This window comes from Eucyclogobius newberryi, unplaced genomic scaffold, assembly GCF_026437365.1.
Source record: "Eucyclogobius newberryi isolate DKJ021-1_F unplaced genomic scaffold, fEucNew1.0.hap1 SCAF_10, whole genome shotgun sequence".
NCBI lineage: Eukaryota > Metazoa > Chordata > Actinopteri > Gobiiformes > Gobiidae > Eucyclogobius > Eucyclogobius newberryi.
Window position 1 is genome coordinate 21,711,344 of NW_027315724.1, and position 12,901 is coordinate 21,724,244.

Consider the following 12,901-nt stretch of genomic DNA (forward strand, 5'->3'; position numbering starts at 1 on the left):
ACCTGCAAAATACTGTCATGTGCTTGCTATTTGTTTAAGAGATAAAATGTAATAAAACGGACAGAAGACAAACACTGATTAAAAAACTGCTGTCCAGCTATTTAGGTTGCTAAAAGTACGAGTCAAAACTTATTATTCAAACTGATTTTATTATATATTATTCACTGAAGCAAATACAAATTGTATCAATCTGCTGTGTCATGGATGTAAAAAGTGCAAAACCACACTGTTCCTCCTTATAAAATCAGTTTTAAATAAAGATGAAAAGTATTCCACAGCACACAAGACACAGTCTGACTCAAAGTCCGTTCCTACATGGCACAGTAATAAACTGAAGCCAGCAAACATCAAATTAGTACAAAATACAGTACACATTTTAGAAACATTGTCATTTGGCAACCGAACCTTTGGTCATCAAAGCTTTCCTCAATCACACATCAAGTATATAAACCAATGGGAGCATGTGCCTTTTAAACATGGCTATAAAGTAAGGCTCACCAATTCTGTATCTATGGGCAGTACATACAGTATTTAAAACAAATGTTTATGTTCACATATTCCTGATAACAACCGAGATATGAATCAATGTTTGATGCAGAAATGTGAAATAACAATATAAAGTTACATGAGTGTAAATAATTACTAAAAGTAATGTTTGAAAACACACACACGCACGCACGCACACACACACACACACACACACACACACACACACACACACACACACACACACACACACACACACACACACACACATAATGTAGCCAACAAAGAGCAGAACTGTGAGGATTCGCTACGTTTCCACAAATAATCTTATACTGAATAATACTTAAATTTCAGACTTGAATTGATGAGAACAAGTGTTTTTGATTCAGCACAAGTTGTGAATATTGCTGAGGAAACTGAACTGCTTAGCAACCAAATGAGCACAGTTTTAGAGAGCAGATGGGTTGGCCCAAACGCTGTTTCACACTGTTATAGACCCGACCGGCCTAAAATAGCTGAGGAAATGAGGGAACCACAGACGACGCACAGAGAGGCTGAACTTCATCGGGTTTGGGCAAAGCACAGTCCCTGATCAACTGTGTGACATGTTGGCCAGGACAGTGCTTTGCCTGTAGCTCCGGAAGCAAAAGCGCCAAAAGCTTCAAGATAGATTTGCTCTTCAGCTGCAGACGTAGCACACGCACACACACGCACGCGCACACACACATGCACGCACGCAAACACACACGCACGCACACACACACACACACACACACACACACATGCACGCACGCAAACACACACACACGCACGCACACACACACACACACACACATGCACGCAAACACACACGCACGCACGCACACGCACACACACTCATACTCATACACATACACATAAATAAAGAGAAGCAAGACAGCAAAAGATGAGTGTCAGAGACGGTGTCATCAGAGCTCAAGTTCCCTAGGGGAACAACAGTAATATAAAAATTCTAGGTCGGTGGGTTTGAACAAGGACTAACCTCATAAGTCAAGTAAAAACATCTTTACATTTGTTATTATGGGGTTGTTTTGTTTTTTATAAAAATGTACATTCTCATTCATGCAGTAGCACCATATCATTGAGGTCACGCTGTAGAGATCCTCTACTTTCTCCTCCCACAGTATTTTCCTTGGCACCCTGCGGCGGGACCTGCAGGACAAGTTCCAACGTTCATATGAGAACAACCTTGTTGTATCTTGGCCGAAATAAAGTAGAACAACATCTCAATTTCCGTCGTGTATTTTAATCACAACTTTCACAGGTACATGCGGAGCATCACTCGCTCGAGAGCTGGTAACAACATACATACTCAAGGCAAGTGCGCCCTCTATTGGGGAGCACTAATAATGACACTCTATTGCACAATAACACATTCACATTAAGAGGAGCAGAATATAGCAAACCTTTATATATAATATGAATCTTGGACAAAAAAATAAATACAAAGACAATATATATATAAAAAAAAACACGATCTTACCTCTGTAAACTCCCCCTCCAGCACCTCCAAGAAAGCCCTGAAGAGCACCATACTTTGCAGCTTTAGCTGAAAAATCACATATTTTATCTTTAAAGATTTACTAATCACCAATGGCCAATGTAACAATCCATTGCAGAGCAGTTATAAAAGAAGGCATGGTGCTTTTTTGAATTAATCCCTGAAGCATTCATCTTCAAAACAGATTCAAGTAAATGTCATGCCATCTGCCTCTGTTCAAACATCCTCATCTCTAAGAGAAGAGAACATATTTGACATGTTAGTTACCTTGTTGAGGAGTCAGTGGAGCAGGTACATATCCACTTTGACCTTGACACACACACAGAACAGAGGCAAAGTATATTATTAATTTAAGATATAGACCAACTTATCTACCATACTTGTACTGTGCAGAAAGTTTCGTTAGCGTTCAAAGCGGCTAAAGGCTGAAACAAGGAACACTCACATGTATCCAATCCATTATAGTTTTATTGTATTATAATATAACCCAATATGAGGAAGTGTGAGAGATTCTGGCACCCAATTCCAATAGAAAAGTAGAAATTCCAAGACAAAGCTGAAGCTTGTGTCCAACATAATGAGAAGGAGAGTGTGGTTCACCAGATGGACCAATTCAACTTTTACCTCTTGTTAGTGTGAGATTTGGGGAATAACTTTCCTTTCCTCCGCTTTATGTCGCTTCTATCTATGCCACTGCGAAAGAACAGTTTAGCTCTTTACATTTCTGCATTACCTGGTACGCAGGGCTTTGCTCCATGTCCTGAGCAAGATGAGAAGTCATATTTTATAATTGACTTGTGTATTTCTAACCATTGGTCAATTTTCACAGTAATTTATAGATATTTTGTCCAGTGCATCTAAATCCAAAACCTTAGGTTTTTTTTTAGAATACTGTTTAAGTTTGAAAGTGACAAGAGGCACATGTGATGTAGGTACCTGGAAAGTATTGTGGATAACCTGCTCCATAGCCTTGGACACCAGGAGCTACACCTGCCAAAATAGAAGAGAAGTTCATTTGTAAGTATTGCACAAGCTTAAAATGTCTAAAATGTGTAAAATCTGTAGTTTACCTCCTGAATAACCCCCTCCTCCTCCTCCAATATTGCCATAACCTGAATATATATGGATAAATGTTGAGAGTTATTGACTTTGTTAATCAAATTGTCATGCAATTTGATAGTACAATTAATTGGAATGTTTAACATGCTGAATTCAGGAGTCATGGTACCTGGTTTGGGTGGTTTAGCTCCTGCTCCCACCTGTCCTCCTACAAAAGAAATGTACATTTCATAAAGATCATAGCAGGGTTCATAGGGAGTTTTATCATATCGGTCAGTTTCCTTTACAGGAAGTGCTGGACGCATGGTTCAAGGTGGGATGGCTGAGTCTGTCATAATGGAGAAGAATGTTCAGACAAAATCACTCAAAACCCCAAATGCCAAAAGGCGACGGCCCACTCAAACTGGTGCCACAGGAAGATGAAACACCCAAATCTTTCCAAGTCGACGCAGTGCGCTGGAAGCTTAAAGGCAGCGTGGCATCCAAGAACACGAGTGAGCTGGTCCACAACTCTAAGATGAACCTTTCAACATTCAAACTGCTGAGCGGAATCGAACCACCTGTCCATGAAGCCCCATGAACCATTAGAGGCTTTAGCCAATTGTATCAATACGTGAGTTGACGCCTCGCAAAGTGTTTCATTTGTTCTACTACGCCATCGTGTGGTCAAAAAATATAATGCATGTAAGATACTACAGTGTCACAAACCAAATAACCAATTTTATTGAGAAACTAACATCAATACACCAACTATAAATCATCTACCCGATAATGCATACTTATTCCATTACAACAAATGTTGCCGGACACTCTGTCCGCTCTGGAGAGCAGTTTCACTGACAGACTGATCCACCCTCCAGTGTGAAGGAGACGTGTCACAGGTCTTTCCTTCTGCTGCTGTCAGACTCTACAACAAACACTGTTAGCCCTGAACATGTGTCACTCATCTTCATAATCATGTGCAATACTGTGACATAATGTCGATTATCCAGGTGCAATATTCTCTGTCCATATAACAGCTGTAAATAAGTGTTTTTATTATTTTTATTAAGAGTGTAAGAGTTTTTTTTTAAGTTATCTGTTTTTTTATTATTATAGATCTGTACCTACTCTGTGTTGCAACACAGATGCTGTTTTATTGAGTGAATTTTTCAGTAGTGAGCCCATCTCTTTCTCATGTAAGAAACACTGGCCACAAGGTAGAATGATGTTTACAATTCCTCCTTTTGCCTTTTTTTCTGTTTGCCACATATGAGCATTTAATCCTGCTTATTATATTATTATACCTTCTCCAAATGCTTTGTTCCACCTGTCGATGTCATCATTGTAAAGTGCACACTGCTGACAGCTACAGTTTTGTCTTATTTACCTTAAATATGAAACAAATACGTTTTTTTTTTAAATTGTTGTTGGGTTTTTTTGTGTGTTTTTTTTTTTTAACAGAAAATTATGTTCATATACATACTTTACGTGAAGTTCTGTAAATCATACAATAATACAGGGTCAAAGGCTTGAGTATGTTTTAAAGATAATTTTAAATACACTTCCCTCCATTTGATAGTGTTAAAATTGTGTTGGAATAATTTATATATTAATTATATTTATCATTTTAATATATTTATTTATTAATATTTATCAACACATGACTGACCTTGATATCCACCAGCTGTCAGTGGTATTCCATAGCCACCACCCCCAGCTCCACCTGCCCCTAAAGTGTGGGATGAATAAATGAAAGTAGCTCATCTCAAAGAAGACTGAATAAGGCACAAACCCAAACCTGGAAGTTTAAAAGGCTTGAGTCCGGGCTGCACTCGAGACCCAACACCAGTCCCATGGCCATAAGGACCTGACTCACACAGAGAAAAACAAGTCAGATGTATAGCAAAAAACTATTATATTAAACATATAAAGACTAAACATCACTTGCCTGAATATGGCCCAGCATAAGGGTAATACCCTCCACCTTGACCGACACCTGTAGGGATAGTAGCCATTTTCAGAAAAAGTGAATTAAATTAGTCTCTATGAAACCCCATAGTTTTTTTTCTGCTGCTACACAAGCTACTATAAGTTTGGGATTACCTGGAACCAGTGGTTTTGGTGCTTTGGCCCCAGTACCTACACCACCAACACCAACTGAAAAACATGGCAATGGTTAATGTCAAAAGCTGTGTTTGTCGTCATCAGGTGGCAGGAAACATTTATGATACTTCAAAATAAAATAACATCTTGGCGTACCTCCAGGCTGTTGAATAGGTGCAACTAAAATAAATGTTTAAGTAGTGTTAAATAATACTCCAGGGGTTACATCTAGAAACAATTTAAAAGCCTTTTAAGGTTTGCACTTACCATGTAGACTCTGGCCGGGTGTATCACCTGATAAAGCACAACAACGAAAATGTTAAATCGGTGTAGATTTAAAAAAAAAAGACATATTAGTGTATTTCCATCACCACGAGAGGGCGTCTGGACTCCAGCTCCACCTGTGACACACATAGTTTGTGCTTAATCCAAGCCATAGCATGTGGTTCATATTTGCGGAAGATAAAACATGTTTTACACTTAACACTTACCAACACTTGTCCCAGCTGTGAAAATCATGAAAACACTGTGATCAGAGATTACAGCAGCCAAGTATCAATATAATCTGTTCTATGTAAAATACTGACCACTAGGTTGAACAGTTTCACCGGCATCTGTTAAAAAACATACTTTCTGATTAGATTAGTGCTTAATATAACATAGAAGTACACTAATGACAGTTAACCGACCTCCTCCTTTTGTAGACCCAATACAATGTGGCAAAATAAAAAAATAACTATATTTTATTGGTTTTGGTGAGCATTCAAATATTGAAACGTGACTAGTTCATGCATGAACAACACTCAGGTGCTGTTAGTAGAACCACGATCAGACATAAACATTAGGACATATGAAAAATGCAAGCACATTTTGTAGCTTGAGTAAAATAACTAACAGAGACACATATGCAAATAAATGTATATTTTTGGAGGTGGATGGTAGTAAATTAGAGGTGCACTGTGTTTACAATGTGTCCTATAGCAAACGTTTGAAAATGGAAAAAACAGACATGTTTCAGGTAAATAGTTTAAGGTCACACTGAGTTCATGCACAGAGTATCTCTTACTGCTGGGATGTGGGGCACCTGGAGCTGTGCCATTTATGGCATCAGGAATAGTTTCTGCCAAAACATCCAGTAACAAGACATCAGCTGAAGCAGAGAGGTAAGGCAACTCTACCCACCGCTTAGCTTTAGGCTAAAGGCGCTCAGTTTATTCATTTTGGATCTCCATTAGTTATGACCGACTATTCTTTCTGGGTTCAATAGGTTTGAGATGTATTATTTTGAGAGTTTGAGAGTATTATGGGCACTCTGTATATGACAATAATAACAACAACTCACATTTCAGGTAGTGTCAGCATAGTTATTAAGACCTACACCACATTTTCTGAATTGGATTGAATTTATAAAAATTGTATTCACATTTGAAAAAATGGTTGACCATACCTGAGCGTGCTGTCCCTCTTGCTGCAAACAAACACCAAAAGGAAAATGGCTAAATGCTTAACCATACGTTTATTATTTATGTAAAGTTTTATTTTTGAAGCTTTACCTTCCGGTCCACCGGGTTGACTTGTGCCACTTGGAACTACAGAACCGTGTGGCTGACCCCTGACTCCTGTACTTGGTGTAGCTCCTGGAACAGTGAGTCCTACTCCTGTGACACCTCCTACATACAGTGTACAAAGTTGCCTAATTAATGTTATCTCCATAGCCAGACATAGGAGCTTTTCTCAAAAAAGATAGATTATCTTGCCTTGTTTGGGTGGTTTCACACCACCAGGATATGCCACAAAACAAGAGCATAGTCAATTATTGTTCTGAAAACATTCAACATACTGGCAAAAGATATTTTCTGCTTTAAATACTGGTAGAATGTACCTCCTGGAACAGCACCAGATACTACTCCAGCGCCCCCTGTCACCCCTGTAGTGCAAACAAGAAGACAATTGCAGCGTGCAAGATGCAAGAAGTTATGATTAAGCTAATTATGTTGTACCATATTTAGCTGCTTTTGCGGATGCAAGATACTGTTGTCCAACACCACTAGGTATTCCTCCCACTCCTGTTCCAAACCCAGTGCCTCCAGGAACTCCTTTTTTAAAAGTATGAAAAGATATAGGTCAGTGAATAATGAGATATCATGGCCTTTGATTATCAATAATCACCAACCATATTTAAGAGCTTTTGCTGCAGCAGAATATTGTCCACCTCCAAAGGGAATCCCTCCAGTCCCCACCCCAGCACCAACATCTTGTAAAGAAACACACTTAGTTTGGCTAGTTATGTGTATTATACTGTTTAAGTAGCATTAGTTTGACTTTACTTCCATAGCCAGTGCCACGATACACTTGTCCAGCTCCTCCTGGGACACCTTTTTAAAAAATAGTTGCAATATAATGTAAATATTACTTCAATTCTAAAGAAAATGTTCTTACAGTGCTGCTAATCAAACATGTTTGATTAAATGGCAATAAAAATATCTTACCATACTGTGGTGGTCTGGCCCCAACTACAGCTACAGCAAAAAAATATTGTTACACATTTGTAACAAACAAATGTGTTGAATTACAGATCTAATGAAAAAAGTGTCTCAGACTTACACCCATAGCCAGGTACATAAGGGTTTCTTGCTGGAATTTGCCCCCCTGGAAAAAACCCAGTTCCACCTGGACCAACACCTACAAATAATCACCAGGAGAAAGTTAGTTTGCACACATGTTTGGAAAAAGCAAGTTCCCTCTGTTCCTATAGGGTAGGAACAAATATAATAATGTATAAATAATATACACACGTATAATAATCTACCATATTTAGCAGCTTTGGCAGCAGCAGAGTATTGTCCTCCACCAGGGACACCACCAGGGACACCACCAGGCACGCCTCCTGTCCCACCAAATCCTCCAGCTCCCCCTGCTCCACCTGGTCCCACCTGTCCTACTCCTGCAAGACATGATTTTTTTTTTTCAAAGACACCCAAAATCTCACACTGGGAACACACTATATACCATATTTAGCAGCTTTTGCAGCAGCAGAGTATTGTCCTCCACTGGGAAGTCCTCCACCTGGGACACCTCCAGGCACGCCTCCTGTCCCACCATATCCTCCTGCTCCACCTGGTCCCACCTGTCCTACTCCTACAAGACATGATTGTTTTTTTTTGTCATGAATTTTAAAGACACCCAAAATCTCACACTGGAAACACACTATATACCATATTTAGCAGCTTTGGCAGCAGCAGAGTATTGTCCTCCACCGGGAAGTACTCCACCAGGGACTCCACCAGGGACACCTCCAGGCACGCCTCCTGTACCACCAAATCCCCCTGGTCCCACCTGTCCTACTCCTGCAAGACACGATATGTTGATTTTTTTCATACATTTTAAAGACAACCAAAATCTCACACTGGAAACACACTATATACCATATTTAGCAGCTTTGGCAGCAGCAGAGTATTGGCCTCCACCAGGGACACCACCAGGGACACCACCAGGCACGCCTCCTGTCCCACCAAATCCTCCAGCTCCCCCTGCTCCACCTGGTCCCACCTGTCCTACTCCTGCAAGACATGATTTTTTTTTTCAAAGACACCCAAAATCTCACACTGGGAACACACTATATACCATATTTAGCAGCTTTTGCAGCAGCAGAGTATTGTCCTCCACCGGGAAGTCCTCCACCGGGGACACCTCCAGGCACGCCTCCTGTCCCACCATATCCTCCTGCTCCCCCTGGTCCCACCTGTCCTACTCCTGCAGGACATGATTTTTTATTTTTTTTAAATTAATTTTAAAGACACCCAAAATCTCACACTGGGGACACACTATATACCATATTTAGCAGCTTTGGCAGCAGCAGAGTATTGTCCCCCCCCGGGAAGTCCTCCACCAGGGACACCTCCAGGCACGCCTCCTGTCCCACCAAATCCCCCTGCTCCACCAGGTCCCACCTGTCCTACTCCTGCAAGAAAGGATTTTTTTTTTTTTTAAATACATTTTAAAGACACCCACAATCTCACACTGGGAGCACACTATATACCATATTTAGCAGCTTTGGCAGCAGCAGAGTATTGTCCACCACCATAGCCTCCACCTGGTACTCCTCCAGGGACACCACCAAAACCTCCTCCTGCCAATCCACCTGTTCCCAATTGACCACCGGCTCCTTTCGAAGAAACAAAAGCTCCATAAAGAGCTTTTACACACATATGCACACAAACGCACACATACAGCATTTACCATATTTAGCAGCTTTGGCGGCTGCTGCGTATTGTCCACCACCCACTCCTCCACCAGGGACACCTCCAGGCACTACCGCTGTTCCAAAATAACCTCCTCCGCCTGTTCCACCTGTTCCAAGCTGTCCTATCCCTAGATAAAAAAAATATTTATAAGACTGCTGGTATTAAGCAAACACCTCAGTAATATTTACATAAAACGGCTAAATGAAGTTGTCATGTCAAATCATACCATATTTAGCAGCTTTAGCCGCCAAAACACCCCCTGGGACACCTCCAGGTACAACACCTATGAGAAACCATGACATTACAGAGGCAATGGGTATTAGACATTTTAGTGGAATCTGCAGCAACCTGAGCATCAGTCTCACACAGTCACACCGAAGGCTTCCATAAGATCTGGAAACCTGGCAACTATACTTCTTCTATACTATAACTATACTTCTTCACCACGCTGCCATGTGCCAAAAAGCAAGTATATAGTCACAGAAGTTCAGAAAATCTTAAGTTGTTTGCAATTTTCTGTTGAGTTTTAAAATGACATAAAATAGCTGTCACACATTAAGACAATTGTTTTATCAAAACCTGTTTTTTGTGAAACAAAAACTGACCTCCTGGTGTAAGTCCACTTGTGCCGACACCACCCTGTCCTACTCCTGTATAAATACATATGTTTATTTAATCTAACTTCAGTATTTTTCATTTTTTAAAAACTATTTACCGGTAGTCTGTTTTAAGACAAGTGAGTTTGCAAGTATTTTACCTGTTCCAACAGGATAGCCAGGAATTGATCCAGAGCTACTCTTTCCGCCAGGAAGTCCAGCTCCGGTATTGCCAAATCCCCCGTAGGCTTAATAAAAAAGAACAGTCTTTTAATACATTTGATTTATCTATGTTGTATTTAAAAATGCCTTTGTACCAAAAGGCTGTTTTCCACCTCCAGGTTTTGATCCATATGATCCTGAAAGAAACAAACAAGCATTCATAATAATGAATACCTTTGAAAATGTTTAGGCAACTGAGAGAAAACAGGTGCAATTGTATTATTATTTTATTATTCACAAATGTGCATGCTTTATTATTAATTTAATACAGCAGCAATTCTGATGGATGAATTAGTACGACAAAGCAAGTTTCACAAATGACCCACCTGGCATTTTAGGTGATATAAGAGGGTATCCATGGAACAATCCAGTCTGACCCTGACCACCTATTTAATGGTCACAAAGAACCTTTTCAATATAAGATCACTATGATGAAATGAAGGTATTGTTAAAGTACCTGGTCCAACTCCGGCTGTCCCTCCTCCTGCAGCTGTGCGAGGGAAGAACAAGATCAACATTGGAAAAACATTTTAAGACGTATGAACCAGCTTGATTCTTACTTGATTTTTGATTGAGGCCACTTCCAGTGGGAACTCCAGGAAGAACTCCACGTCCCCCGAAGCCTGTTAGAGAAGGCCAAATATGCAATTTTGTTTTACAATTGAACTTTATATGTAAATCAACAAATGACAAATAATCACGCACCTTGTCCAGGGACTACGCCCCCTTGGTAGAGCCCAGGCACGCCCACACCTGCCACATTCAGACACAACATTTACAGACAAACATTTTCCTGGTTCCATTGCTGAGTCAGACAAGATGCAGTCTGTTAACTGAATTTGTTTGATTTTACTTTATTTTGTCCACATATGCTCATGGAACATAAATTAAATTTGTCGTGACAGTGCTGAACAGAGAGCTGCATTTTGTTTGAAAATATATTTAATTCTGATCCCATTAGACCTGGCACTTTGGCAGCTTTTTTCCCTGCTCCACCAGCCGTCCCGACAGGAAGGTCTGTCTGAGGATTTATGTGTGCTGAAAATGAAGACAAATGTTTTCTTGAATTCAGTGGCATAAAAGACAACTGACACTTGCAGACTAATAACCTTTTGCATTACATAAGTAAATGAAAGTATGTGTACCTGTAGCTCCCCCAGGACCATACCCAGTTCCAGCTCCTAAAATAAATCATAAATGGTAGAAATTACATTTGTAATAGGACTTTTGTTGTTGTTGTTGTTGTTGTGTTACTTTTAATGGCGGTTGGCATTTACCGCCACCTACTAGTTGTACGTCTTGAGAAAGAGAGGGAAGAAGAGAAGGAGAGAGAGAGAAACTTGACCTCATCAAACAAGACTGTGGAACTGCTATGGTAGCTGAACTGCTCTGTCAGTCTGTCATCAAGCCCTGATCAGAAGTAACAAGGTCACATGACGTAATCAGGAAAACTAATACATGGCATCTGCCTTGCCTCATCAAATCCTCATTTCCCGGGCCGTATCCTCATTCAGGAAACATGCTGTTAGTTTCACTTATAAGGCGACGTGGAAGTGCAAAAAATACACTTGTTGTGAAGGTTTAAACTTTCTCATGAAACAAACATGGACTCAATCATTTTGTAATTGTCAGTTAATACATTGAGTCATCTGTGTTAAAGGTCAGTACCTGTCTGGGGTAGAAAACCTCCCCCTGCACCTGTGGGCATAAGAGAGAAACATTTAAAGAAAATAGCTCATTCAATCTTGAAGACAAAACATCAGGAAAGCTTATTTGAGCAAGAAACCATGTTATTTTATGTTTATACACGTAACCTCTTTTTGCAGCTTTCTGCCCAGCTCCAGGATAGAGCCCCCCAGCCCCCCCTCCATATGTTCCATATCCACCTGTACACAAATTATAATAAAAGCTCAGAAAACAAGTTTAAAGTTTATAAAAAGTGCATATGACATCAACATGTAATTTTGGAAAAGGCAATATATAACCACAAACCTCCCCCAAAGCCTCCAGTTCCAAGACCCCCTCTGTCAAGTCCACCCACTCCGAGGTTGCCATATCCTTGATGAGAAGAAAATGACAAAATGAGTGACGAGTAAGAAAAACAATGTAGTGCAAAGTGTACATGGGCCAAGACCAGCCAATTGTAGAGCAGGATTGTAATAAGTTGCGTATAGTCATTTAGTACACGCTAAATACTGTTCATTAAATACAAGCGTCCATTCAACTGTCGCAGCCCTGCCCATGTTTACAAAAATAAAGTTACAAAAACATTGGAAACGAAAAGGTTGAAGGAACAAGTCCCAAGTTAAGAGATTGAAAAATAATAATAATAATGTAATAATAAATTAAATGGTCACCCAACACATAAAGAGGGGCCCTATCCATCATCTGGTAAAAGGAAATAAATCAAGCTAATGGGCATTTTATTTATATACCGGTAATTAAAGGAAGCTGTAACGCTCTTTTTTCCAGTCAGGGTCAGTTTGTACTCCAAAGCAACAAATACATTTATTTTATTACAAAATGTATAACTAAATTTCACTTTTGAAGAGGAGTTGTCAAAAACCAACAAATGACCATTTAGTCCACCTTAAAACTGGTCAAACTCCCATTGAACCAGCTTTTAGGGCTGATGAGATTGTGTGAGGCTTTGCTCCAGAGCAGGGACA

The 12,901-nt window shown here is 40.0% G+C and overlaps 1 protein-coding gene and 2 long non-coding RNA genes across 3 annotated transcripts in view; all 3 read right to left on the minus strand.

Annotated features, from left to right (window-relative positions):
- Nucleotides 1–129: 129 nt before the first annotated feature.
- On the minus strand, nucleotides 130–10,363 carry elna (elastin a). The gene is made up of 33 exons (XM_072456876.1): nucleotides 10,328–10,363; nucleotides 10,172–10,258; nucleotides 10,130–10,136; nucleotides 9,641–9,697; nucleotides 9,410–9,541; nucleotides 9,210–9,335; nucleotides 9,003–9,131; nucleotides 8,795–8,923; nucleotides 8,596–8,730; nucleotides 8,488–8,517; nucleotides 8,180–8,287; nucleotides 7,980–8,114; nucleotides 7,775–7,852; nucleotides 7,660–7,689; nucleotides 7,498–7,545; nucleotides 7,344–7,424; nucleotides 7,171–7,266; nucleotides 7,053–7,097; nucleotides 6,928–6,960; nucleotides 6,724–6,837; nucleotides 6,618–6,638; nucleotides 5,438–5,464; nucleotides 5,327–5,350; nucleotides 5,171–5,224; nucleotides 5,016–5,063; nucleotides 4,866–4,934; nucleotides 4,737–4,796; nucleotides 3,255–3,293; nucleotides 3,097–3,138; nucleotides 2,963–3,016; nucleotides 2,294–2,335; nucleotides 2,009–2,074; nucleotides 130–1,677 (listed from the first exon to the last, which is right to left on the minus strand). Exons 1-33 carry the CDS (start codon nucleotides 10,361–10,363, stop codon nucleotides 1,631–1,633), a joined length of 2,229 nt encoding a protein of 742 aa, XP_072312977.1. The 3' UTR covers nucleotides 130–1,630.
- A 194-nt stretch (nucleotides 10,364–10,557) lies between these two features.
- LOC140370874 (uncharacterized) lies at nucleotides 10,558–11,459 on the minus strand. The gene is made up of 6 exons (XR_011928410.1): nucleotides 11,378–11,459; nucleotides 11,196–11,270; nucleotides 10,938–10,985; nucleotides 10,793–10,855; nucleotides 10,690–10,722; nucleotides 10,558–10,618 (listed from the first exon to the last, which is right to left on the minus strand). It is a non-coding gene; the product is annotated as an uncharacterized lncRNA (long non-coding RNA).
- Nucleotides 11,460–12,222: 763 nt separating this feature from the next.
- The window catches only part of LOC140370875 (uncharacterized), a 17,274-nt gene continuing 16,595 nt past the window's right edge, over nucleotides 12,223–12,901 (minus strand). The window contains exon 3 of the long non-coding RNA XR_011928411.1: nucleotides 12,223–12,290. This is a non-coding gene — a long non-coding RNA (uncharacterized lncRNA). The remainder of the gene's footprint in view (nucleotides 12,291–12,901) is intronic.